The sequence below is a fragment of the Aulostomus chinensis genome, chromosome 17 (assembly GCF_037954235.1).
Source record: "Aulostomus chinensis isolate RoL2024-O1b breed Wild chromosome 17, RoL_Achi_v1.0, whole genome shotgun sequence".
NCBI classification, from domain to species: domain Eukaryota; kingdom Metazoa; phylum Chordata; class Actinopteri; order Syngnathiformes; family Aulostomidae; genus Aulostomus; species Aulostomus chinensis.
This window is the reverse complement of record NC_141336.1, coordinates 4,492,455-4,517,648: the sequence shown is the minus strand read 5'-3', so window position 1 is coordinate 4,517,648 and position 25,194 is coordinate 4,492,455. Positions and strand designations below refer to the sequence as shown.

At 42.5% G+C, this 25,194-nt stretch overlaps 2 protein-coding genes across 2 annotated transcripts in view; one reads left to right on the top strand and one right to left on the bottom strand.

Annotated features, from left to right (window-relative positions):
* exoc3l4 (exocyst complex component 3-like 4) overlaps positions 1-25,194 on the bottom strand; it is a 32,974-nt gene that overhangs the window by 6,351 nt on the left and 1,429 nt on the right. The window contains exons 2-12 of the mRNA XM_086183089.1: positions 24,527-24,770; positions 18,340-18,450; positions 17,343-17,588; positions 9,921-10,539; positions 7,802-7,919; positions 6,587-6,712; positions 5,779-5,879; positions 4,466-4,564; positions 2,413-2,536; positions 1,162-1,284; positions 488-640 (exon numbers count right to left, since the gene is read on the bottom strand). Coding sequence (XP_086039215.1) covers positions 488-640; positions 1,162-1,284; positions 2,413-2,536; positions 4,466-4,564; positions 5,779-5,879; positions 6,587-6,712; positions 7,802-7,919; positions 9,921-10,539; positions 17,343-17,588; positions 18,340-18,450; positions 24,527-24,749 — 2,043 coding nt within the window. The 5' untranslated portion in view covers positions 24,750-24,770. The remainder of the gene's footprint in view (positions 1-487; positions 641-1,161; positions 1,285-2,412; positions 2,537-4,465; positions 4,565-5,778; positions 5,880-6,586; positions 6,713-7,801; positions 7,920-9,920; positions 10,540-17,342; positions 17,589-18,339; positions 18,451-24,526; positions 24,771-25,194) is intronic.
* On the top strand, positions 12,494-14,534 carry LOC147246070 (homeodomain-interacting protein kinase 1-like). The gene is made up of 8 exons (XM_086183403.1): positions 12,494-12,685; positions 12,787-12,972; positions 13,387-13,568; positions 13,655-13,778; positions 13,938-14,060; positions 14,165-14,215; positions 14,300-14,437; positions 14,529-14,534. Exons 1-8 carry the CDS (start codon positions 12,494-12,496, stop codon positions 14,532-14,534), a joined length of 1,002 nt encoding a protein of 333 aa, XP_086039529.1.

Sequence of the window (25,194 nt, the reverse complement as noted above, 5' to 3'; positions counted from 1 at the left end):
TGACCCTGTCGTGTGCTGATAGCTAGCTTGGGGAAGCCTGGACTGACTTGACCAGATGATCGTCACCATCATCATGACACAGCTTGTGTGTGACTTTGGTCTTGTTGTGCTCATTTAAAGATTCCCTGCTTCAAATTTGTGATACAGACTCATAGTCCAAAGTATTCATACACCAGCTAAGTGTTGGCTACTGACAGTTCCTCATCAGCAGCCTAATATGCTAGCGCGCCATTCATAGCCTGGTAGTTGGATCAGATGGATGTTGTTTCACTCATGAAGGAATTGCTTCAGGATTTCTTTGAGATGGATCAGAGCTGACTAGTGAACCACAGTACAATTCCTGCATTTTGAAATGCCCAAAATGACATTTATACTGGAGGAAAACAAACCAGTATATCTTGGCCTCTTTTTTTCTCCTGCATAATTGGTGGTGTTCCTTTCATGAAAATGTACTACTTTACTTCATGTAGACGGAGAGGTAAGGTACCATGTGCTCAAACAGCTTCCTGAGTGTTTCCCACTGCAGATGCATCTTTCTCGCCGCCTTCTCATGTTTACGGTTCTTGCATGAGTAGTATTTTTTCATCAGCTGCCCGACATATTCCTTCACCACATGGTAGTGCAGCTGGCTCACCATCTCCTGTTGCCAAGAAACACACAGACAAAACAGGGTGTGATGGGGGTGTTTTCTCATCTGTCACATGACCAGCAGACATCACATTATCTGAGCAACACTTCCACCTATTCATCGGCCCATCACACTTAAGTGATTTCTGCCCCCACTGCATCCGAAAAAACCAAACAAACAATGGTGCCCTGACTAATTCACTGAAACTTCCAAGAGAGTCTCTTAAGGATTTCCTCTCCTGACTTCCACAGTGTTTACTTACCGCTCTGAACCTCCAAACTGTAATTCATGTATCTAGCAGCCATTTTTGACCCCAAAATAACCATGACTGTCGAAAGACAAACATCCTGTTGAGGACGACTTCTTGTCGCTCCAGTTTAATCAGGAAAGGACGAATGCCAATAAACTTCAGCTTTATCAGATCACTGCTGAAGAGCTTTGAATGTAACAGATGCTCATTAAGGGGCAGTGGACTTCCCAACAGGTGAACTTATTTGTAGCTGGAAACCCCCAACAGCCTTTTTCTTCCTCACCTTGACATGTGGAGGCCTCATTAGATGGCAGTTCTGAGAGAGCAGCTCCGTCCGACTGCGGAGCTGTTGGAAGTCATCATCAGTGGTGAGCCACTTCCTCCTCATCATTCTTTGTAGGTACGGCTGCAACACAGCACAAAGGGAAGAGGCTTTTCAGCCCCAGAAAGGGTCCTCATGCTCACCTCTTGAGCTGCCCGGACAACTTAGTTCAGTTCACGTTGCACCCTCTATTAGTCAAAAGATACACTGTCCTCCTGAAGACCAATATTGTACTTTTGAGTTCAACTGACAAGGTAAAAGTTCTTCGAATCTTGTACCGACCTACACTGGGACTCAAGGATGGACTGTAAACTCGTTGACAAGCTCACTGTGAGGGGGACACGTCATGAAGCCACACAAAAAGAATCTTTTTTTGATTTACATTTCATTTAAATTCTGGAAATCGTTTTGTTCTCCACAGTTTTGAAAAGAATGAAATCCTGCCATTTCAGGTTTATTTGCTCATAATTTTTGGGGTGCATTTTCTCAATATGATATTTAATAGTAAATGAATGGTACAGTTAATACAAGTACAGCTAATACAAGTACAGCTAGAATGGTTAGCTGACCAATCAATTGGCATAAAAAGTGAGAAAATTCACCCAAACCCAAACCAAGTGTATGGATATCACCACTTTCTCACAGCACATTTCAGTCAGCTCAGCTCCGTTGAGATCTTTTACTGGGAAAGTTTTTCATCTGCTTTGACAGAAAGAGGAAGGCAAAATTCACTTTTAAACAGAGGCGGCACGGTGGTGCAGTGGTCAGCACTGTGGCCTCACAGCAAGAAGTTTGTGGGTGGAGCCCCAGCTGGAGCACGGGGTCTTTCTGGGTGAGTCTGCATGTTCTCCCTGTTCCTGCTGGGTTCTCTCTGGTACTCCAGCTTCCTCCACAGTCCAAAGACATCAAGAGGGGACCAGGTTAATCCAGACTCTAAATTGACTGTAGGCGTGGCTGGGAGAGCCAGTGGTTGTTTGTCTCTATGTGTTGGCCCTGACATGGACTGGTGACCCGTCCAGGGTGAACCCCGCCTCTCACCTGAAGGCTGCTGGGATAGGCTCCACCCCCCCCCCCTTACCCTTAACAGGATAAGAGGTAGAAAATGGATGGATGGATTGATGGAGACCAAACAGGTACCCAGCAAGAGGGAACTAACAGTTGAATGAACATGCATTCTGAGTGTGTGAATATTAACCAAAATGGGTTCCGTACCTCGACGTCCTCCTTGAACTGGTCCTCCAGGGCCTGCATGAGCGTGGCAATCAGCCATCTCACCTCTCTCCTGAACCCTTCCACCTGAGCCGGGCACGAGTTCTGGTACTCCTCCATGTGCTGACTGCAGGTGCAAAGACAAGACGAAACGGAAATAAAGTACTGAAGTTACAGTGTAGATTTGTACTGTTACCTAACCAGCAAAATCTGGTTCTTTTATCCACTTGGAGGCAGCAAATAAACTGTTCATGCAGCTCTGACGTATCCAGCATTTACACCATTGAACTTGTAAGCTACATCCAGCAGTGTCTCCAGGATTTGGGCAGAAATACTGTATATCTCAGTAGAAAGTGAATATGAATGTTACGAATATAACTTTAATTCACCTAATCTGAGTCAGGATGATTAAAAACTCAATTTGCATCAAGTCATTTTCATGTGAATACTGTAAACAAAACAACTTCCTTGAAAAACTCAATCTGAATTCCATCATTTGATATTGAATTAACTTGCTTCGTGGACCTGAGGAAGAGCAATCGAATGCAGATTCACACCACTCCTTTTCACTTAGCCTGCTATGCTAACAAGCGTTTCCTGACCCTTTTAACTTTTGATGCGATCGACTGTTCCACGAATCGTTATTGGTGAACATGCGAGAGCTGGTTCACATCCACCGCAAATCACGTTGACTGCCGGGTGTCTCTGTGACTGTAGAATTTGTCAGCACACTGCTGCAGCTTCTGAACTTAAACGAACGGATTAAACCATTATTTCACATTCACACCGTTGTCTGACAAAAGAAGCAGGGAAATATGTAAATTGTTGTGCTGCTCGGAAAAGTTTACACATGAAGAGTTCCTTTTTGCTTTGACTTTAACATTACTGTTGCAGGAAAATTTCATTTTAAAAAGAAGGTCAAGCACAGAGTGCCAAGCCATTACATAAACCCAGGATAATGAGCTTTGATTAATTTTATGAATTAATATCTGACAAATACTTTTTGTATTGTGTATCAGATGTACATATGTATCTCTGCAATGTATGTGTGCGGAAGTAATATGTCTGTTTTTCAGTAAGAGATGCAACTATGTATTATTGTTGCATTTAATTCAAAATGAATAAATTACTAAATATATGTAAATGAGACCAATCACACATGCTGACACTGACACTTCTAACACACGCTGTCAGTGGACACGATCATAATACAAAATTACAGTCACTTTATAGCTGAACTGCATCTGAGCAACTGTTCTGTATTGCTCCTTGCTCCGGTGACCACAAACACTGATGTGAAACCTCGAGACGACAGGCTTATTTGAATATTCATACAAGTTCTAAAAGCAATCTGCAGCTTCTGGGGTACACCTAAGCCACCCCCACCAGCTGCTTTTACTGAACAGGCTTACAAGTAAAGGCAGAAGACTGATTTCTGAATAGTTTATGGAGTAAATGTCCTCGCGCGACCCTCACCGTCTCACTCCCGTCTTGGTGTTACTAGCCAGAGGCATCTGCAGTGATTTTCCAGGCACTTTCTCTTTCCCTAAAATAAGCAGCACCGTTTCTCCCTCGCAGCCCTGATTCCCCAAAATCCTGCGATGCACTCTCTCTCTCGTTCAAGTCATCACAGTAAGCTTCAAATGGAACGACGCTCTCATCTTACTGTATGAGGGTAACTTGACTCGAGTGTTTCTGGACTGTGTCTTGAACAGTTTCAGACTTGTGGAGTAGAAGAGAGGAGAAAGTGCTCTATTCTCGTAACTGAAACCATCTCTGCAGAGCATAAACAGCTCCGAGATGACTCATCACATTCCAACCGAGGCAGCCATTCACCCCTTTAACCCCCTTTTTTCCTGCGATTCTGTTCATCAACACACAAAAACATCAGCAGAATTTACCTTGTTAACTTTAAAATCCTAAACCCAAACTATGAGTGGTTTGTGTGACGTCTCATTTGGTTGAAAACTTTGATTCAAAGTTGGCAGGCCTCCAAATAAAAGCTCATTAGTTGTTGAACTCGGAAATAGCATCTCTGGGGAAGCATGGAACTTACAGTAGAGCGGCGAAGGTGTTTATGTACGTTATCTGATACTCGGTCCGAAGGGACTCTGGCCCCAGTGTGGCGCTGTGACGTCTGAACTCCATCTCAAACCTGCAGGCAGAAGAAAAGGCCCCAGGTAAAAGAGGGGAGCTACTTCTTCTTCATGTGATATTTACTCCCCAAAGTCCTACTTCTGTAGTGAAGGCTAGTTTATCCAGACAAGATTGTGACAAAATAGAAATAAACACCTGACAACAGAGAAAATAAAATCCTGTCCGAGCATTTTGGTCTTGTTCTTATATTCGTGTCTTTGTTCTGAGCCTTAATGTCTCTCCAGCTTCTTTGAGAAGACCATTTTTGAGGAAGTTTTGGTTTAAAATTCAAAACAAAAATGAACATTAGTTTTAGTCTCATTTGAGTCAGTTAGATTACTCTTAGTTTATATAGTGAAGTGAAATCTGTAGATACGTCATCATTACCACAATTTTGTCTTTTTTCCACCTTGAACTTGCAATACAGAACATTAGCAGTCAAAATCTGAGTTTTCAGTTTGATAAAGAAGGAATGAAAACAATCTTCTGCATCTTTTCCAGAGGTTGGTGTTGTTGAAAGAGTATTTGTGATGAATTAGAGGAAGAAACTCTTCTCACATGATTCTAGCAGGGAAGTCACACAATTGTGTTGTCACCGCAAGAGAGGGCAAGATCCTCTTGTATAATCACTTGTCATCGCAGCTTCACCCACACACACCATGTGCTTGCTCAGACGGTTCATCATTTTTTCGCTCCAGGAAAAAAACAAAACCCATCAGATGTCACTGCTGCCATGCGACCTTTGACCTCCTCACAGGCATTCATTTTAAGATGCTAAAATGGACGTTGCCAAGATTTTGCTGTGTCATTCCAGATCTTTTTTGTTTGTTTGAAGAATGAGTTCATCTCCGTCACACGTCGCCACTGACTGACACTGATAATAATATAAAAGTAAAAAATACGATGTCGCACACCGTGAAGATTTAAAAACTGCTGGTAACTTTTAAGGTGGCTTGCATGACTCAGTTGCATTACAAAAAAAAAATCTATCAAAACTTATTTCTCATGATATCTTCAGGAATAATTATACTCACACAGTTTTAAAAACAAATCAAAATGGACAAACACTTTACTTCTAAGTGTGCTGCCTTTTGTATGTGACTGCATTTACTTGTTTCTCATGAAGGAACAATGAAGTAAAAGCCTCATATCAGTGATGATTTCATGAAGACCGGCACTTAAATGTTAAAAATACAGTGCTTTCCTGTATTGAGATGATTGTGTTGATCTTACCTCTTAGGGAAATGTTCCAACTCTTCCAGGCAGGAAACAGTCACTTTCTTTTCTAGCGCAGCGTCTATTTGATGGGCGTTTAACACATTTCCTTTCACTTTCTGTAGAGAGAGAGAAAGCAAAACTGGAGTCAAGGTGAGGAAATCTGTGTGGTTCTGCTGCCCTCGCCTGGTCCATCACTGCTTCACATGTAGGTTATCTGGGAGATACACAGCTAATTTCATGTTCCTTGACTAGACAAAAACACGCGATACATACAGAATACACAACACAAATGCCTCTGGAGCCGTGGAGCTCCCGACGATCCTTGTATCTGAAAACATTTCTCATTGTATTTCTCATTCATTTAATCAGACAAACAAGGGCAAAAATCAAACAAACAAATAAAACAGCAAAAGCAGCGAAAATTGATTTAAAATGAAGAAGAACACGAGCGCTAGGATGTAATTCTGTCAAATTGTATTTTTGAAATGGGGTTAAAGATCATACTTCCAATGTGTCGTTTAAAAAGAAATGATAACCTGGTTTATTGAAACGTTTTTGTTTTTTATTTGTTTTTTTGTTGTTGTTATTTTGCTTCATGCCAAGAGGAAATGTTGGTCAGGTTGCAGCGAGGGGCTGCAGGGAATCAAACCTGCACTCATCCTACCAGGTGAGCTGCTGAAACGCCCCACAATAATATTTGATTTAAACAAGAGGGCGATCAGACACCATGCAGCTCCGACAAAACTAACTGGAGTCTGCACAATTAAAAGTAGACTGACAGAACGTTGTGTGAGGGTGCAACAGATGGCGCAGTGTTCCGTACTATCCAGATGTCCATGTGAAACACCGAGTTGAGGAAGTTGTCCTCCTTTTCTGGATTCATTCCCTTCGTCCACATGTCCTCAGCTTCGAGTTCGATGACTCTGCCCAGCGATGATCTCATGTCCTCCTTCATGCAACAGACACAGACGAAAAGTTTCATCAGTATTTGGAACTGTTGTACCTCAGCCAGAATGGAGCCATGTTTGAATTCGCTCAGCCACAAGGATGAAAACGTCTATTGTATTCATCACGTTTCATTCTTAATTTCAATCCTCAACAGTGAAGCCGAAGGAAAAAGAAGGTTTCCTCTTTCAGAAGGTCATGTACTTACATTGAAACTCATCTCTGAAGTATTGACAAGGTGTTTGCTACAACCAGAGGAGCTCTGGGTAGAGTACATATCTTGGTCCGTGAGATATTTAATGAGAAATTATGTGCATATCTGGTTCAAAGTATAATGGCTGATATGTGTCACCACCTAGTTTCATGAGCTGGCTGAGTAGTTGTGTAATCCTGCTGACAGAACAGCCGGTCGATGCTGCATCTTTCATTATGTTTGCACTAAACTTTAAAGGGAGTCAATCACAACAACATGGACGGAAGTTATAATTCCAGCAGTGAGAGACCCGCTGCAGGATGCGTCCTGTCAATCAGTGGAAACTTGACTGTTATTTACTTTTTGCCGGCGTTTTTTTAGCCTCAGCAGTTGGTGATGTATTATCGCGATATCCTTACAACGCCAGATGTCCAATGGGACTCAAGGATAGCCCGGAGAAGTTCTGAGGTCAAAGGTCAAAGTCACGGCAACAGGCAAACATCCCAGGTACATACTGTGTAACTGTGATGCAGTATTTTCTGCTTTTGTAATTAAGACGGATAGAAAACATTTAATTTCTCCGTGTCCACAAACACTTTGATTTGTGCTCAAAAACAAAGCAGAACAAAACAAACTACAACATACGGCCAGGTAAAGATGTGGGCTGCAGAGGAACACGCCCTTGTGAGTTCATCAACAGATACTTGGGGTAGTTTGCTGTTATTGGCGTAGCTGTTATGACCTGCAAAGTTAAATATACACAACTGACTTTTCCTGCATTCTGGAATTTAAAAGTAATGCAACAGTGAAAAACTTGGTGAGCTCCAGACATCTATTTGTCATTACCTGAAAGACAAGAAAAAAAATCTTTCTGGTTGGAGTATCACTTTACCATCTCACCTTGACTCTGCAGCAGTACTTCTCTCTCAGGTGCAGCAGGAAGTTGTCCTCCAGCTGGAGGTCAGCACTCACATCCTTCATGTTGGGCTGCAGAGACGGATGCCCCATGATCCTCTCACTATCAAAGAGACACAATGCCCTTTGAGACGTGCCACTGCATGTCGGGGATGGAAGGAACCAGGTTTTTTTTTTCAAAAGAAGCAGCTTTCATAATCTGTTAGATAAATTAAAAAAAAGTCCTGATTGCATTCTTCCACTTCGGCCTTGAGAGAGAGAGAGTTGTGCCTCAGATCAGCTGCTTAGTTTTGGTTTGGGGGATTTTTTTTTCAAGCACATTTTTTTCACGACCACAAATCTGGCCAAGTATATTTGTATTCTCGTCTCATTCTAAGTAAATACAACAGTGATAAATGTGTTTTTTCTATCAATAAAACAAGATCTTGTGCAACCTGATTGTGTTTAGTGGCATTTTCTACACAACTTGCAGAGAATTGGCAACGTTGGGGAGTTTTTCAGTGTTTGATGAGTCCTAATTGACCCCCCCCCCCCCACTACCCCACCGCCATCTCTCACACACACACACACACACATGCTTGTTCTTGCTCTGTGGTTGTGATAGGAATCATTTCTGGCTGCACCATCTGTGGGGGCATCTTCATGTGGGCAGGTGGGATGTGTTTTTAGACGTGTCTTAGGATTCTCCAGAGCATAAACACTATCAGACTTAAGTTTGGTAACACTGAAATAACAAGCATCAGATGAGTGTCCAGATCTCCATAGTTCAAGTCTGGATGAAGACCTCCATGCCTCATTCAGTCCTCTGTCTTCCTCCAAATATTCTCTGGTGTTTGCAGAATAAGGCAGGAACACATAAAACTGCACTGACTCAGTAGTGGCAAAGTGCCGCACCACCGTGTTGACTGGTCGACTCGGCCTCGCTCATCTCACTGGTCAGTAACATTTATCCACAAGTGAGGCTTTTCAAGCAGCCCGTCTGTCTGCTGTGTGTGTGAATGAGTGTGAGCAGGCGTGGTCTCGGTTTCCCAGGTTTCTGGACCTACTGGAGCCCAGTAGCTCCTCCCAGTTCACACACCATGACGTGATTACATAACTGCATTCAGTACGATTTGAGATGTCCTTTCTGAGTCTGAAGGGGTGAATTATTAATCGGTAGAACTATAACGCCTGTGTTGCATTGATACTTCAGCTGAGTTCACTGACCTCGTATTCATACTGTGAGCTGAAATGGCATATAGCCATGTACTTTTGAAACTTTTTGCCTCGCGATCTCCAAAAGTAAAGTTGCACTTTGGATGCATTATTTAGCAGATGTGCCGTTTATTATATGCTGAGAATTGCATCCCCTCTGTTTTCAGACCAAAGGAGTGCAAGAGGTATGAAATCATCAGTGTTGAGTCAGAACAGCCCAAAAATATGAGCTGGAAATGAGTTTCAATATTGTCGAGACTTTTATTGAGAAGTATAAATAAATCCTCTTGAAATGAACAAATGTTAGCTTTGTAATCAGCTTCAGAGAGGCTCTGCTGGAGGAGCAGGAGGAAGGAAAGGTAGGAGAGTAGCTTGAAGGAGGAGGAAGAGAGGGAGGAAGGGAAGGGAAGGTAGGAGGAAGAGTCGATGGATAGGGACAAAGGAAAGAAAGAAAGAGAGAACTTTGAGAGAGGAGGAGGAGAGGGTGTGGGGGAGTGTGAGGGAGTGGAAGGTAGGGGGGTGAGTTGGAGGGAGACGGTCTCCGACCAGGCAGACTTACAGACACATGACTGAGTCAACGCGTAGTTTCATGAACGGCGGTGGTCGTTTTCATTGTCAATAGTCCAGTGTAGCTGCGCTGGATCAATACACATGGAGCAAAGCTGACGCAGCTGAGCCAAGACAGCCAACTGCAGCTGGCAGCCCCTTTATCTCTTCCCCAGCATTCGACTGGTCTAGCTGATCCCATCAAAGTCCCACTGCCCAGACACTCAACAAACTAACTGGCAGTCAGGTTTTTCGTCCTCTGTAGCTGCCTTTATTCTGTATTGGGAGTACAGTTGAGAGCGACTACTAGTGGACACGTAGAGAGAAAATACCTTCACATATGACATCATCAGCATTCACTGACCTCTTGTAGCTGTTGATGATCCAGTTCAGCAGGGCGTGCAGATCCTTCAGCTCCGTCACCTGCTGCTCCAGCCTCTTCAGGTGCTGCCGGACGGCCGCATGGTAACTCCTCACATAGGTGCTGAAGACGTCAAAGCTGGGCGGGTAAGACCAGCGCAAGTGTTTCTGGACTCCCTCCAAGTCCTCCACAATGGCCTTACCCAGCAGACCAAGATGGACAGCCAGCCATGAGGTGCTTTGGTCACAATGCTCCAGGTGAACACTCTCCAATTTGGCCTTCACTCCCTCGCTTACCGCCTCCCTCCAGGCCTCCATCCAGCTCCCTGCTAGCCCACCAGGCTCCTTAGCTCTCTTTTCCTCCTCCTGGATGATGCAAGCCACATGAACCAGAAGCCCCTTGTTTCTGGAGGGAAGGGAGTTGGAGGTGCGCACGATGGAGTTTAACTTGCTCCTCAGGTCACCGTAGAGAAGGGTGAGGTCCTTCTCCTTCTTGGCCAGCTCCACAGGTGAGTCTTCACCACTCTGCTCCCACTCCAGCTGGACCTCCTGCCGCAAGGCCAGCAGGTTCAGGTGAGCCTCCTCCAGGACCTCCATCTCTATCAGCTTGTTGATCTGCATGACTGGGAATAAAAATAAAGAGTGAATGTCTCAGGTCTTCAATGTAAAGAGAAAAAAGGGAAAGGCAGGCTGCAGTGTTAATTCCATTTGTCTCATGAGGACAATCAAGAGACTCTGGGATATCAATAAATGAACTGGTCACAATTTGTTAATTTTACAAAAAAACAAATGACATCATGAATCAGTTCATTTCTGACAGTGTCAGCTACAATCTGAACCAGACTCAGGAGGACGATGACTATCACTGGTGTGTTGCCAAAACACAGGAAAGCAGCTGAATGTACAGACAGAGAGGGACACCAGGGTGGGGGACACGGTCAGAGAGGAAGACCAGTTGAATTTCAGCTTGAAGGACAACTGTTCTGGGTTGGAGCCTGGCGAGGGCGGTCGCACTCACCCTTCCCCCCATCCCACCCTCTTAATCTCCTCGGGTGGCAGCGCCAAGACCCTGGCTGCAGGTTCATATATATATATATATATATATATATATATATATATATATATATATATATATATATATATATATATATATATATAATATATAAATATATATATATTTATATATATATTTATATAGAAATATACATACATAAGATTGAACTCATCAACATTTTCCTCAGTAAATATATAGTATATAATTTCTGACGTGTGAGAAAAGTGACACTTTTAATCTTCATATGAACGTAAAACATTAATCTATATTTTACATGTCTATATTTTAGTAATATATTATAAAAATATGTATTAAATTTTAAATGAAAAATGACTGATTAGTGTGTTGGTGCTGAGGCTTTTTTCAAATTACAGGAAGCTATTATTTGAATTTCCATTGCTGCACAACATCAAAGATATTAAGGGGTGACGTCATTGTGATTGACAGCATAAAGCCGTCCAGTCACTTGATCAGTTAGTTGGTTCCTGGACTCCAGACAGCAACCTGCTGTCTCTTGGTCAAGAATCAGCTTCATTAAACACTTGAGACATCAACACAACACCTTCTACCAGCAGCTGTCATTTGGTGAGTTCAGTAAATCTTCAACATCTAGTAGTAAACTGTCTGATGGGTTTTCTTCAGGGGGGGGAAATTGATTGTTGGTTTAGCAGCACCCCCACTAGCATGTCCGCTAGCGTTAGCATGCCTCACTGCAAGCAAGCTACCGGTCTCTTTTACTGTGTTGGCTGTGAATAATTTACTTTAATTTTATTAAAAACTGTAGCTTCGAAGTTGAGAGTTTGAATTGTTGACTTTTGAAAAAAAATCGCATATATCTGTTTTATTCTTGCTGTGGGTTTGTGTCATTATCAAATGTATCTGCATTTTAAAATTCAAGAAATGGGAAAACTGCATGTAAAGAAACATACTGTGGTATCATTTCTGACATGAATCTGGGTGTATGAATAGTACCAACACAGTTTTTATCTTCATATGAGTGTATTATTTTTATTTGTGTGTTTGTTAATTTAGCTAGCACTCCCCGCTAGCGCGCCTCGTGAGCATTAGCATGCCGCTCGGCAAGCAACCTGATGGTTTTTTCTAGGTTTTTCTCTGAAAAATTCACTTTAATTTCATCAATAATTATCTGACAGACCATTTTCAATGTAACATTGTCCTGCTTTGAGGTTTTGTTGGGTTAAAAACACGTGAATGCTTCAGTCAGTCTGTGTGGAGGTCTGTTGATGTTTGACGTCAAAAGTCAAGGTCACTGACAGTCCCACTTGCTGACACAACCACTATGTTGTTCCTCCATTGGAGGTTTTTAAGGTTGAAGCAAGTGTTGATTGACTGACCCTGACACAGGACTTTCAGTAACATGGCTTTCTGACGGTCAAGACTTTGTTGTACGTCTGCTGCTTCAAAGTGAAAAGTCAGAGAGACGAACCAGAAATGAACATTTCAGAGATTTATAAAGACTCGAATGTTATATTTTCTCTGTTTTCTCAACAGAATATTCCATCATGGGAGAACTGAACCCCGGATTCAGACTGGGGGATATCATTTTTACTGAATCCTCTGTGTACACTGTGGAGAAAATCTTGGGGGCTGGCGCTTTTGGGGAAGTTGCCGAATGTTGGAGGAGCGACACAGACAAAATGGTCGCGATAAAACGGATCCGGGACAAACAGAACATCCTGGCGGCAAAAGAGGAGGTGAACACAAGTTTCTTTGAACAGTATTTAACTTCCATGGCTCTGAAAATCCACCACATTCCAATACAGGTTGTTTTCTCTCTCTCTCATACCTTTAACAGGAGAAGATGCTGAGATTATTGATGAGCAACAACGGCAATAATTTCAACATTGTTGGATGGAACGGGTCGTTCATCCACGAGGGAGCGTTCTGCATGGAGTTTGAGAGACTGGACATCAGCCTCTTTGAATTCCTGGGGCGGCGCCGGGCTCTCTCACTCAGAGAGATCAGCCCCATCCTCCATCAGGTGTGTTTCCACAGTTTTTAGCTGAACTTACCAACTAAAGTGGGAAAATGGAAGACTAAAAGTTTTCATTTTAAGAACTAAATGTTCAGGTGTATTTTGCTGAGTATGAAGCCAAGTGGTTCCATCAGGGAGAGGATAAATTGGTGGATTCTAATCAATGGAAGTAGATGCTAAAGTTGACTCAGTCATTATTTGCAGTGTGAAACTGCAGGTGTTGGGTTGTCCTGCATCACTTCATTTGTATTCTCTCATTAAAAACTACAATCACGCCAGGCTTCGTTGTCAACTGCCAAAAGATGTTTTAAATACACAATGTTACATTTTCCACTGTGTAAAAACGATCCTCCATCACATGTTGATGACGTTCCACTGCAGTGAAGCTGACTTCAAGGTTTCTATTTTTCATGGTTTCAGCTCGCAACGGCGCTCCTTTTTCTGCGGAGCCAGAGAATCGTCCATGCCGACATGAAACCAGAGAACATCATGATGGTGGACCATGTCAGGCAGCTGCTCAAAGTCAAGCTCATTGACTTTGGGTTGGCATTTCAGGTCTCAGCGAGCCACATCGGAGCGGAGCTGCAGACTTTGTGGTACAGGTTAGTAACAGAGACACTGGAACCTCCATTTTCTTCTGTCAGTGGTGAGAACAGGAGTCATGTTGTGGTTCTCTTCCTCTCGTCAGAGCTCCTGAGATCCTCCTTGGAGCCCCGTTTAACGAGGCCATCGATGTGTGGTCTCTGGGGTGCATTGCTGCAGAGCTGCTGACTGGGATCCCACTCTTCCCTGGGCACAGTGAGGCTGAAATGGTCAGTATGGTGCAGTGCTTCACTTGGAAATTCACAACAAGCAATGGTGACGTAAAGAGGAGTAGTGAGCGAGAGATGGGTCACTTATTTCAAGTATTCTTTTGTGTAAAGCAACAAATGGAGGTAAAACCTGGTGCTCTCATTGTGTCCTTCCTTCAGATGGAGTACATCCTGAGGACAGCGGGGCAGCCACCCGACAGCGTCCTCCACCTCGGCCTCTACACCCTCTACTATTTTTATGCCCAGGGTGAGGAAGGAGTCTTCAAGCAGTGGACAGCAAAGGTAATTCCAGCAACTGAGAAGGACTTCATCCCTCCATGAGGTCCTTCAGTCTGTCAGCCTGCATTTAGCTCTCATGTCCTAACTGAAAAATGTCTTTTCTGTAGCCACACGTGGAGGTTCCTGACCCCATGAGGACCCTGATGGATCTGGTTATGGTGGGCTGCACCAGAACACGAGAACATACAACACAACCGTCTCTGAGTTCCTAACCTTTTATGTTTTATTCTGTTGCCACACAGATGTTCTTGGAGGGCCAGGACCTGGATGGCCTGGCAGACTTCCTGGACCTGCTCAGTCAGATGCTGGAGGTGGATCCTGAACGCCGCATCACGCCGGACCAAATCCTCCAGCATCCATTTCTAACAGGAAGCCACCAAGTAGGCCCCATCACCAGCAGCCCAGCGCACCACTTTGATTGGTCCGTGTTCATCAGTGCTGATGTGAAGGTGTTGGACTGTTGTCTTTCAGGCTTGAATCCTGCTTGGACCAAATGGCTTCCACTCAGGCAACGGTGAGGAGGACTCCTGGTCTATCCAGGTGAGTTCAGCTGCTTTCACCTTTCATCCTGGGGTCAACTGGCTAAGATGTTTAGCCTAGCATTAGCATGCAGCTTAGCACTTGATTTTAAAAAAATGTCTTTTGCTAGAAAAAGAATAAAAACACTTTTTTGTATAATGTTGGATGAAGAAGAGTTATTTTACGGCATTATATTGTTAAAATACCTTTGTGTCACATTTCCAAGTCCGTTCAGGGCAGGATCAGCAAACTGGATTAGTCTATCAATGGTTTTATGTTTTAAAATGAATGTGAGGCAAAGAAAACACATCATTTTCACTTCACTATTTTTTACTTTTGTCAGTGGTTAAATTTAAATGACACTATTGACTGTAAAGCTGCTGTCATGTTTGATTGTAGGCTAAATAGGTCATGCTAATTAGCCTAGCATTAGCATCTGTTCTTATCATTTCAGAGTGAAAAACCCTTTGTGTTGAGTGAAGCATGGACGCACTTTTCCTGCATCATCCTCTCCTACCAGCTCAGGGAGAGGGAAGGTAAGAGGGAGGGAATCATTTTCTCTCATGTGGTTTCGTTTCCTGCATCACAACAGCATTTAGAAGTAGAACATGAATTGGCTCAGTTACAGAACGTGACCTGCAGTCTTTGCAGGATTCAGCTCTGTTCCATGGAACCAGTAAAACCAGTGTGATCAGTTTTACCAGTATTATTGGTTTATGATACTTTTAATCATTTGGAACTTTGATTCTACCGTATTTTGCCACCCTTCGACGTCGTATAATAATTGTAGTCTGGTAGCCGTCGGTATTTTAGTGGTTTGAATGTAAATTATGCTGCCAGTCTCACTCTGTACAGGAGAGGTCCTGCTGTACTTTGTGCTCAGACCAACATTCCACTTTACTGATCCATTTCTTCCTCTCCTGATCCATTGCTTCCTCTATTTGTCACTTTGGTCTCTACTGCGTTTTTTTGGGGGGGTAAAGTCAGGCGGTGTAACACAGACGTTTCTTTTCTGCGCCCATCAAGACACCGAGGTTTCTCCAACACCTGAGGTCTCCTGGTTCTACTGGTCCAGTGTGAATCGGGCTTTCAAAGCTCATTGTAGTCAGGATGCCACAAAATGCAATGCTGGCTCTCATATGCTGTTGCTCATGCAGGTTTTGCTTTCCCTTTCATGTAGCATCAAAAAGCAAAAAGGCACTGGTAATGGTACTCCTGGTTTACTGGGACGGGGTTCGATTCCCTGCGGTGTCTTGCTGATTGATTGGCCATTTCCTGAAAGGTGATGTCACTTCCACTCTTTACTCTCTGTTTCAATGGTCATGAAGGGATGTGTGACACCTACATTTAGTGATATCTGTCCTTGACATGGACGTGGTTCCACTTGGTTCTTTGCTCTCAGCTTCGTAGACTTGTGGTAAGAAACGACTCGAATTAATACAAGAAAAAAAGGAGAACTAGAACGCCACGAGCAGTGCTAACAGGCCCTCGCTCTCCTGGTCCTGACCTGTAGATGTCGTCAGGCTGGGACTTCTATCAAACCTGAAGGTTGAAACAGATTCCTGCCAGAGTTTCAAAGTTTAGTTTCCAGTTTGTATTTTATATATTTTGTAATATAAACATCTTTCATTTCCTGCAGTCCTGCCTGCTTTCCTCCATCTCTGTATTTGGGTCCAGCACCACCACTGATTTAACAACGCCAGTACATCGGTGTTGAACACACGTCAGCCAGTGACATCCTAGACAAAAAATAGTGGACAGAGTTTTTGTTAAGGTGCTACTAGTAAAAAGTGTGTGTGTGTTTATATGAGTGTGTATGTATGTTGACATCAAATGTGCATTTAAAAAAAACAAGGAGAAACGCATGTAAACAAACACACTGTAAGCTAACTGGCCCCTTCCACATTCACTCATGATAAATTGCCATTTTCAAGAGTGAATTTTGTTTCATCAGGCTGTCTTCTTAACATATACGCACATCTGGATGAAATGGATATACCCTCGTTAATCGCAGGAGTTACGTTCTAAAAATAACCTGCAATAGGTGAAATCTGCGAAGTAGTCAGCTTTATTGTTTTTTTTACAATTAGTAAAGCTGCGTAACTTCTACCTTCCTAGCACGTACAGAAATCCAACCTTTTGTGCGATGGTTAGCATCTTCCTCTGCCTTCTAGGTGCTACCGCAGGTGCCTTTGACGGTGCCAAACGCTTCGTCGACATTGTGGGGTTTGTTGGGGAGAAAACTTTCAAACATACAGTAGTCTTTCAGAGTCGCACTGCTAGCGATCGAAGACTCGTGTACGTTTAGCAAGCAGAACGCATTCTATACTGTACAGGAGACACAGCACCGAGGAGACTGAGTGACAATGGTCTACAGCCAATCAGGACGCAGAACACAATGCACTGTAAAAAAAAAGAAGAGAAAAGAAAGCATGCAAAATTGCACAAAAAAATATTCGCAAAAATACTAGGCTGCGAAAGGTGATGCGTTATAGCAAGGAACCACTGTACACGTACACACACACACACACACACACACACACACACACACACACACACACGTACACTCGTCTGCAGACGAGGCTTTGATCAGAGTGGATCTGGTACGTGTGGGTAAATACCTCCCCGATAAAAAGCCTGGCTCTTTCATTTTAGATCATTATCCTTACAGGCATCTCGTATTTATGAACGCAACATTATTTGATAAAGGAACTTTCCTCCAAGATGGCTGGCCATAAAGTTAGCGGTGGAAGCGGGGGGCCTTACCTGACAGTGGTGTGTGTGGTAAATCTGGCAGGGTGTACGTCTCCATTTCCTCCCACACCACTACCTCCTCTTCCTCCTCCTTCTTCTTCATTTCCTCCCTGTCTTCCACTGAGCCCTCGGTGGCGGGGAGGAACGGCTCCTGCCTGCTGGTCTTCTCTTTGTCCTTCTTTGTGCCAAATTTCAAGCTTCGACAAATGAATGGCCCTCTTTTCAGAAGAGAGTCACCAAACTCTGTCATATTGGGATCTGGGAACATGGACAACATACGATTAACGTTAAGCTAACAATACTGTTTGAACAAAAAAAAAAAAAAGATGGGAATTGTTCCATTAACAAAGGAACGCACCAACTTTTGGGGAGATTTTGTCAATAATTTTTTAGGCGGTTAAGCAGATCGATACCCCTCTCTCCTTCCTGTGTGCATTATCCAGTACCCCAGACTGCTAACTGCTTGTTAGCTTAGCTGCAATGAACACTAGCAGTGGGGTGGTAGAGAAAGATGTCCTAAAAGTCATCAAATATGCTATAACCCAAAACTCATCAATGGGACAAGGGTTGTGCTTAACATTGTAAGTAACATATAGAGTTACAAGATTCTCCACTGCTCCACTGCTAGCTTTCATGGCTGCTAAGCTAATTAGCAGTCAGGTGCTAGGTGGGGATATCTAGCTCCCTAATGAAGGCAGACAGAAGAGCATATTTGTTTGTCTGGCACTAAAACTGATTGGCAATCCGCATATTTCCAAAAAAGCTGGCATGTTCCTTTCACTGAAAACGCTGTGGTCAGCAAATGTAAAAAAGCTGTGAGTTGTTGGTCCATGTCAGAATAAAAGCTGTCTGAAAGCATTCAGGAAAGGATCCAAAATTTGTTTCTCACTCTTTAAAAGACCGGCATCGAATTTCAATGATCCAGTTCCCACCTGTTTCCTCAACATCCCCTCAAAAATGCCTTGAACCCAAGCACCTGCCCTTTACATTGGATGTCAAATCCACATACCTGACTTTGAACGCATCAGAGACCTGACTTTCGGGGACGTAGCATCATCTTCCCCCTTCATTTGGCTGAAGAAGCCCCCGCTGCTCCTCACCGGAGAGCCAGAGCTCAGACCTGTTGAGAATACTCAGTTAAACCGGCTCCATTGTTCCTTGTCTCTCAATCATATCTCCCTTTTTTCTTACGTCCGTATATTAAGAAATATCTTCTTCCTGTGAATCAAATTGGGTTTGGGATCATGTATGTGTGCTGTCCTCACAGTGACCTTGTGGGAAAATGCCTGAGGAATGCAGAGATTAAGTCATTCTACAATTCTACAATTTCATTTGTCGGGCCGAGAGGCGATTCAAGTTCAACTCCAAGAACACTAATTATGAAGTTCCTGAGTGACCGAGACAAGTCGGCGGTGTTGGCAGCGATTAAGATTAAAAAACAGGTTTTCTACAAAGAAAGAGCGGTGCGGTTCTACCCCGACCTGGCAGCAGGAATACATAAGAAGCAAAAGGCTTTCGACTCCGTGAGGGCGCAACTGCGCAACATGGGGATAAGAAACGGCATACGGTTCCCTGCCAAACTGATGGTGACCCACAAGGATAGAGTACGCTCCTTTGATAAGCCGGCGGACGCGGAGGCTTTCATTCAGCGAATCCGGGAGGAGGAAGGGAGAGATGAATAACGTCTATGGGCTAATAATCTGCAGTATTAACAATGTGTACCACGCAACATGCCTTAATCTGTAAATGGAAAACACATACCTTTATTTGTGTTGGAGTTAAAAGTCGCTTGAGAGGTATTGTTGAAAAAAGGGCACTGATGAACCCTCAAAGCTGACAGCCAGACAGGCTGAGGAGCAGGGCTTGATTATAACTAACTGTTAACTTCCCAGCAGGTAGCTGAAGGCTTTTTCTGTTTATTTTTTACATGTGGTCACTGCTGAACTAAAGAAAGAAAAAAGTAATTTACAGTGGGTTGGAATCACACCCTGTTTTATTTAGCCTTATCACTTGCTTCCAAGCTCAGCTAACATTTTTTCTGTTCTGCCAGTTTTTCTGTACATTTATTTATTTTACTGTTTTTTTTCTTCTCTCTCTCTTTCTTTTTCTTGAATTCTTAATGTACCTTATATGAAGGCTTGCAGAAATGTAAGAGTTTAGTTTAATTTAATTTAAGGAGGTAAGATCATGTTAGAGACAGGAGGATTAGAAATATAGGGCCTCTCCTCACTAGGTGTGGAATGGCCCTTAGGTCAACTGGAGTATAGAAGTGGGAGGGAATGGGATACAGGGGTTTTAGAACACAGGGTGTTTTGTTCAGGTTTGCACCGTTTATGTGCGTTGTTGTTTGTGCGATGTAAGGGTACCACTCCAAACGTTTACATGAGTACTTCATTCGAAATCAGACTCTATGGCCAACGGATTAGAAATTAAATTTACATCTTGGAACTGCAGGGGGCTGCAAAAACTTTAAAAAGTAAAAAAAGTAATGGGAAGGTTAAAAGATATTCCCTCTCAAATCATTTTCCTACAAGAAACACACTTAGCTATAGATGAGGACTCTAAGATCAGGAGGAGGTGGCGGGGGCAGGTTCTCTCAGCGCCTTTCACTACTCAGGCAAGAGGGGTTATGACACTTATTCACAGCTCCATCCCGCTAAATGTCATAAAAGTAATAGCAGACAAATGGGGTAGATACCTTATTATTCAAGGCATCCTGTACGATGAATGCCTAAATCTGGTCAACATATATGCACCCAATAATGATGATCCAAACTTTTTTAGTAACTTATTTCTCACCCTGTCAACACTCAATGGCAAATACATTATTGCTGGTGATTTTAATTGTACTCTTGACCCTACAAAGGACCGAACGTCTCATTTTGATACGACCCATGCAAGAAGTAGAGTAATCATTCACCAGTTTGTTAAGGACTTAAACCTGAAAGATATATGGCGTGACAGAAACCCTGACTCAATCACATATTCATGCTTCTCTAAAACTCATAATTCATATTCAAGTATTGACTATTTCTTAATTTCAGCCGGCTTAATATGTAAAATCAAAGACTGTAACTATGACAGCATTCTAATTTCAGACCATGCCACAATTAATTTGATTTATACAGACCCTGGAATTCTACAGGACCCCCCCAAATGGAAATTTCTGCAAAAATGGCTTCAAGTCCCAGAGCTAATGTCTTTTCTAGGAAAACAAATTGATGAATACTTTGCAACTAACACTAATGAAACATCGGCAAGTATTAGATGGGAGGCCTTTAAAGCCTACATCAGAGGTCAAATTATTAACTTTACAAGTTCCAAAACAAGAAAAATCAAGCAAAAAACACTTTTATTGGAGTCAAGAATTAAAAACATTGAAAATTTATATTTTAAGAGCCCATGTCCTAGGATTCATCGAAATCTGTTACTACTTAGAGCATAATACAATGAAATATCAGCAGCGAAAGCTGCAGCTAACCTCTTAAAACTCAAACAATGTTTTTTCGACCAAGGGGAAAAGCCAGGTAAAATCCTTGCATGGCGCATAAAGCAACTCCAAATTGAAAGATCTATTACAGTACTTAAAAATCACAAAGGAGAATCTATCACTGACCCAGTTATAATCAATAGAACTTTTAGAGACTACTATGAAAGGTTATATAGTTCTGAAGCTGATGGGAGACTAAGCCACACATTCCTAAACAATCTTATTATCCCCAAAATATTAGATATTGAGAGCTCTACGCTGGGAGCAAACTTGACTATAGAAGAGATTTCTGAAGCAATAAAATGTATGAAATCTGGTAACGCAGCAGGGCCAGATGGCCTGCCCATTGATCTTTATAAAAAATTTGAATCAAAACTAAGGACACCCCTTCTGAATATGTTCACTGAATCAATTCAAAATGGAATTCTCCCCCCCCTCCCTTAGAGGGGCTCTAATAACATTACTCCCTAAACCTGGTAAATCGAATGATAAATGTGAAAACTTAAGGCCAATTAGTCTGCTAAATTCTGACTTGAAGATACTTAGTAAAATACTGGCAAAAAGACTTGAACCTCTACTTCCTAAAATAATAAAAAATGATCAAAATGGATTTATGATGGGCCGACAGGGCTTCCATAATGTGAGAAGAGTCTTGAACATTCTACACGACCAGCGCAATGCTTCGGACACAGCTTTCTTAGCTTTAGATGCGGAAAAGGCCTTTGACAGGGTGGAATGGGTCTACTTATTTGAGGTTCTTAGCCACTTCGGACTAGGTGAGGGGTTTTGCAACTGGGTTAATCTTCTATACAGTGATCCATATACTGAAATAATCACAAATAATAACATCTCCAAACCGATAAAAATTAGTCGAGGCTGTAGACAGGGATGCCCACTATCTCCCCTCTTGTTCATTATAGCTATTGAACCACATGCCATTGCTGTGAGAGAGCATGACTCAATCACAGGTATAAGCATAGGGGGCATAGACCACAAAATAGCTCTTTACGCTGATGATATCATCCTTTTCCTCAAAAAATTAGAAAATTCTATCCCAACTCTTTTGGAATTAATTGATAAATTTGGTAATATTTCTGGTTATAAAGTCAACAATACAAAATCCTCCATAATGCTACTCAACATGAATGAGAGGGTAACTCCACCAACATCCACTAGTCATTTCAGAATTGCTGATAATTTCACATATTTGGGCATTCGTATTGTCCCTGATTTAGAAAATATTGCAGAGGTCAATTATACTCCAATTATCTCAGATATTAATGAGACAATTGACAGATGGTCGAATCTACGAATTTCTTTGATAGGTAGGAAGAATATACTTAAAATGAGCATTCTCCCGAAACTCCTATATCTTTTTCAAAGCATCCCCCTGCCACCTCCACCTTATTTCTTCCCCAGAATGAAAAAAGTATTTAATCATTTTTTATGGAACAACAGGCACCCCAGGCTACGTTTGTCCCTCCTATATTTGCCTCACGATAGGGGAGGGCTACAATGCCCTAATCTGCGCTGGTATTACTGGGCATCCCAATTGAGAACGCTAATGTTTTACTACACTTCTGACGCACCCCTATCATGGAGAGATATTGAGTCACACTCACTAAAAGTTACTCTGCCCTCTTATCTATATTCAAATGAACCTAAAAACCTAAAAAAGCTTTCTGACAAACCCATTCTGAAGAACATGATCGGAGTATTGCAAGAAGTTAGGAGACATTTGAAGGATTCACCCCCTCTTTCCAGCCTTGCCCCAATTTGGGGTAATAACTACTTTGTCCCAGGCAGGGCAGATGCTGGTTTTAAACTGTGGGCAGATAGAGGGATTAAACAAATAAAAGACATTTTTGGAAATGATGGGAATATTCTAACATTTGAAGAATTAATAAGAATACACAACATTCCTCGTAAACATTTCTGTAAGTATTTACAACTAAAAAGTTTTCTTAAGAAAAAACACGATTGTCTATCTTGCCCTCCTCTATCTCCACTGGAGAAAGTTCTTAACAAAAACCCTTTGGGAAAGGGCATAATCTCTGAATTTTATAATTTGTTGGTGGACTTTTCCCCTGATTCATCTTTATCTAAAATGAATGCATGGAAAACAGATTTACAGGAGGAACTAACAGTAGAACAGTGGAACAAGGCGTGTAAAATAGCCCAATCAAGAACGAGTAATACAAGATTAAAATTCCTACAATATAATTGGCTAATGAGAGTGTATGTCACACCAGAAAAACTAAATAAATTCAACCCAAACATACCAGACACTTGCTTTAGATGCGGTGAAGATAAGGGTACATTTTTTCACTGTATATGGCTCTGCCCAAGAATAAAGGAATTCTGGGAGCAAGTTATTAAGGTTGTGCAGGATATTCTCTCAATCAGATTACAATTAGAGCCTAAATTTGTGTTGCTGGGTCTTTATCCAGCTAGGCACACTTTAAAACCCTACCAACAAATTTTCGTTGACCTGTGTCTACTACAAGCAAAAAGAGTGATTGCTTTAACATGGAAAACGATGGGCAGGCCTGGGATTGGTCGATGGTTTGGAGAATTGTCTGCATGTCTGCCATTAGACAAGATCACATACATTCTTAAGGACAAACAGGAGTTGTTTCAGAAAGTGTGGGGACAGTTTATTCACTACACAGAGAACAATGACTTATCTCATCTGATGAACGAACCTGGATCAGAAGAATTGCCCTCTGCATGACCGCGGCCACTAACTCTCAATCTCTTCAATTTTGGACTGTACTGCAACATCTGGAACATTTAAATGGACTCTCGTGAACTATTGCCTTTGTTGAAAACCCCTGATCGCCTCGTTTTGTTTGTGATGTGTTGTTATGTCTATGTTTATATAAAACTAATAAACATATTGTTGAAAAAAAAAATCTTCCAATCTACTGTCGTACTAAATCACACTCTGCTGTGAACGCTTTCACTTGTTTCCGTTTCACTTCATTTTCATTAACACTCACACTCTGTTGAGAGTTCATCGAATCACAGCAGCAATAAATCCTCTTGACGGGGACTGAAACGTTCGTTTCCTAAAACTTTAGTGGTTTCGTGGTTGTCTCCCTTTCAGCCTGGCGCCTCAAGCAATTACCTGGTATTCACAACCCCATTTCAACGCCCTCACAAAACCATCAAGGTTAGACTGTAGAAATCAAGCTTTGAAAAGAATACTTCAGACAAATAAAATGCCTCTGCTGCACCAAGTTTTAAAATGCTATGTTGGGTCAGATTTTTGGCTAATTTTGAGATTTTTCTTAATCAAACTCGTACAAATGTAGGTACCTTCACAAAGATAATCGTAAAATACATCAGCCGTGTCATACAAGGATTATAATGTTCTGTTTTTATAAAATCTGTCTGAGCGAGGAGTTTTCATGGAGGCTGCGATTTGCGGTGCTGGTTTGTGCACTGAACATGCAATAACGTGAAAGTCTTCAGGATATTTGACTCTTGCTTCTTTTGGTAAGAATTCAGTATCAGTACAGGATTACATGTCCACATTAACGACATCAACTCTCGTCAGAAAAATTTGATCTTGTGCTGAAAGTTTGAACCCAATAAACTGCCCCCCCCTGGTTGTCTTTCCTCCTCCTCTGACCTTGGGAGGCCAAATGTAACACTGCCTGGCTGCAAACCTCATTTCTATGACAGCCATGACACAACTCACTGGGTGACGCTGGAGCCTGTAGACACGGCGACCCCGACTCATTGCTGGATGTGACCTTTGACCCTTTCGCCCTGGGTGAGAATGGACTCTTCTCTGCCGTGCGTCGTATATTCGTCTGCAGCCTGCCAAAAGTCTCCTTGATGGCGCCGCCGGTTGACATCCTCCCGTTGTTCTTGATGGAGGCTCGGTCCTCATCAGCTGATCTCTCCGTCATTTCTGACATCTCATCCCGTTCAAGGTCCAGCTGCGAGGAGGCAACGTGAAGGAGAGGAGTTGGAAGAGAAACGTCTGCTGAGGAGTGTGTGACGGCTGTTTGGGTGTGTGTTCTGGTCAGCCTCGGCGGGTGGAGCAGTTTTGTTTACAGACAACAAGACTGCAGTTGTTGTCAACACGGTGAGAGGATGAAGCCGCACTCGTCCTGGGTCTAATGTCGTGTTGTGTCAGTGTCACACTCGACACAAACTTTTAACCCCTCTCATCACTTTTCTCCTGTTATTTACTTAAAAGAGAGGACAGATCTTATTCACAGCCTCTGAACACTTCTCACTGAATCTACATGACGTTCACATGAGGCTAAACTTTCACACAGCATTACATGAACCAGAAATGTAACATCTCTGATACACAACTTGTCCTAATTCAGTCTAACCACTGTGGTTGGAGGCTTC

Excerpts from the sequence above, each read along its gene's own strand:
- LOC147246070 (XM_086183403.1), top strand. The coding sequence starts at position 12,494 with ATGGGAGAACTGAACCCCGGATTCAGACTGGGGGATATCATTTTTACT. Across the intron at positions 13,779-13,937 it reads GGCACAGTGAGGCTGAAATG|ATGGAGTACATCCTGAGGAC; the intron begins GTCAGTATGGTG and ends TCCTTCCTTCAG. Across the intron at positions 14,216-14,299 it reads CCCTGATGGATCTGGTTATG|ATGTTCTTGGAGGGCCAGGA; the intron begins GTGGGCTGCACC and ends GTTGCCACACAG.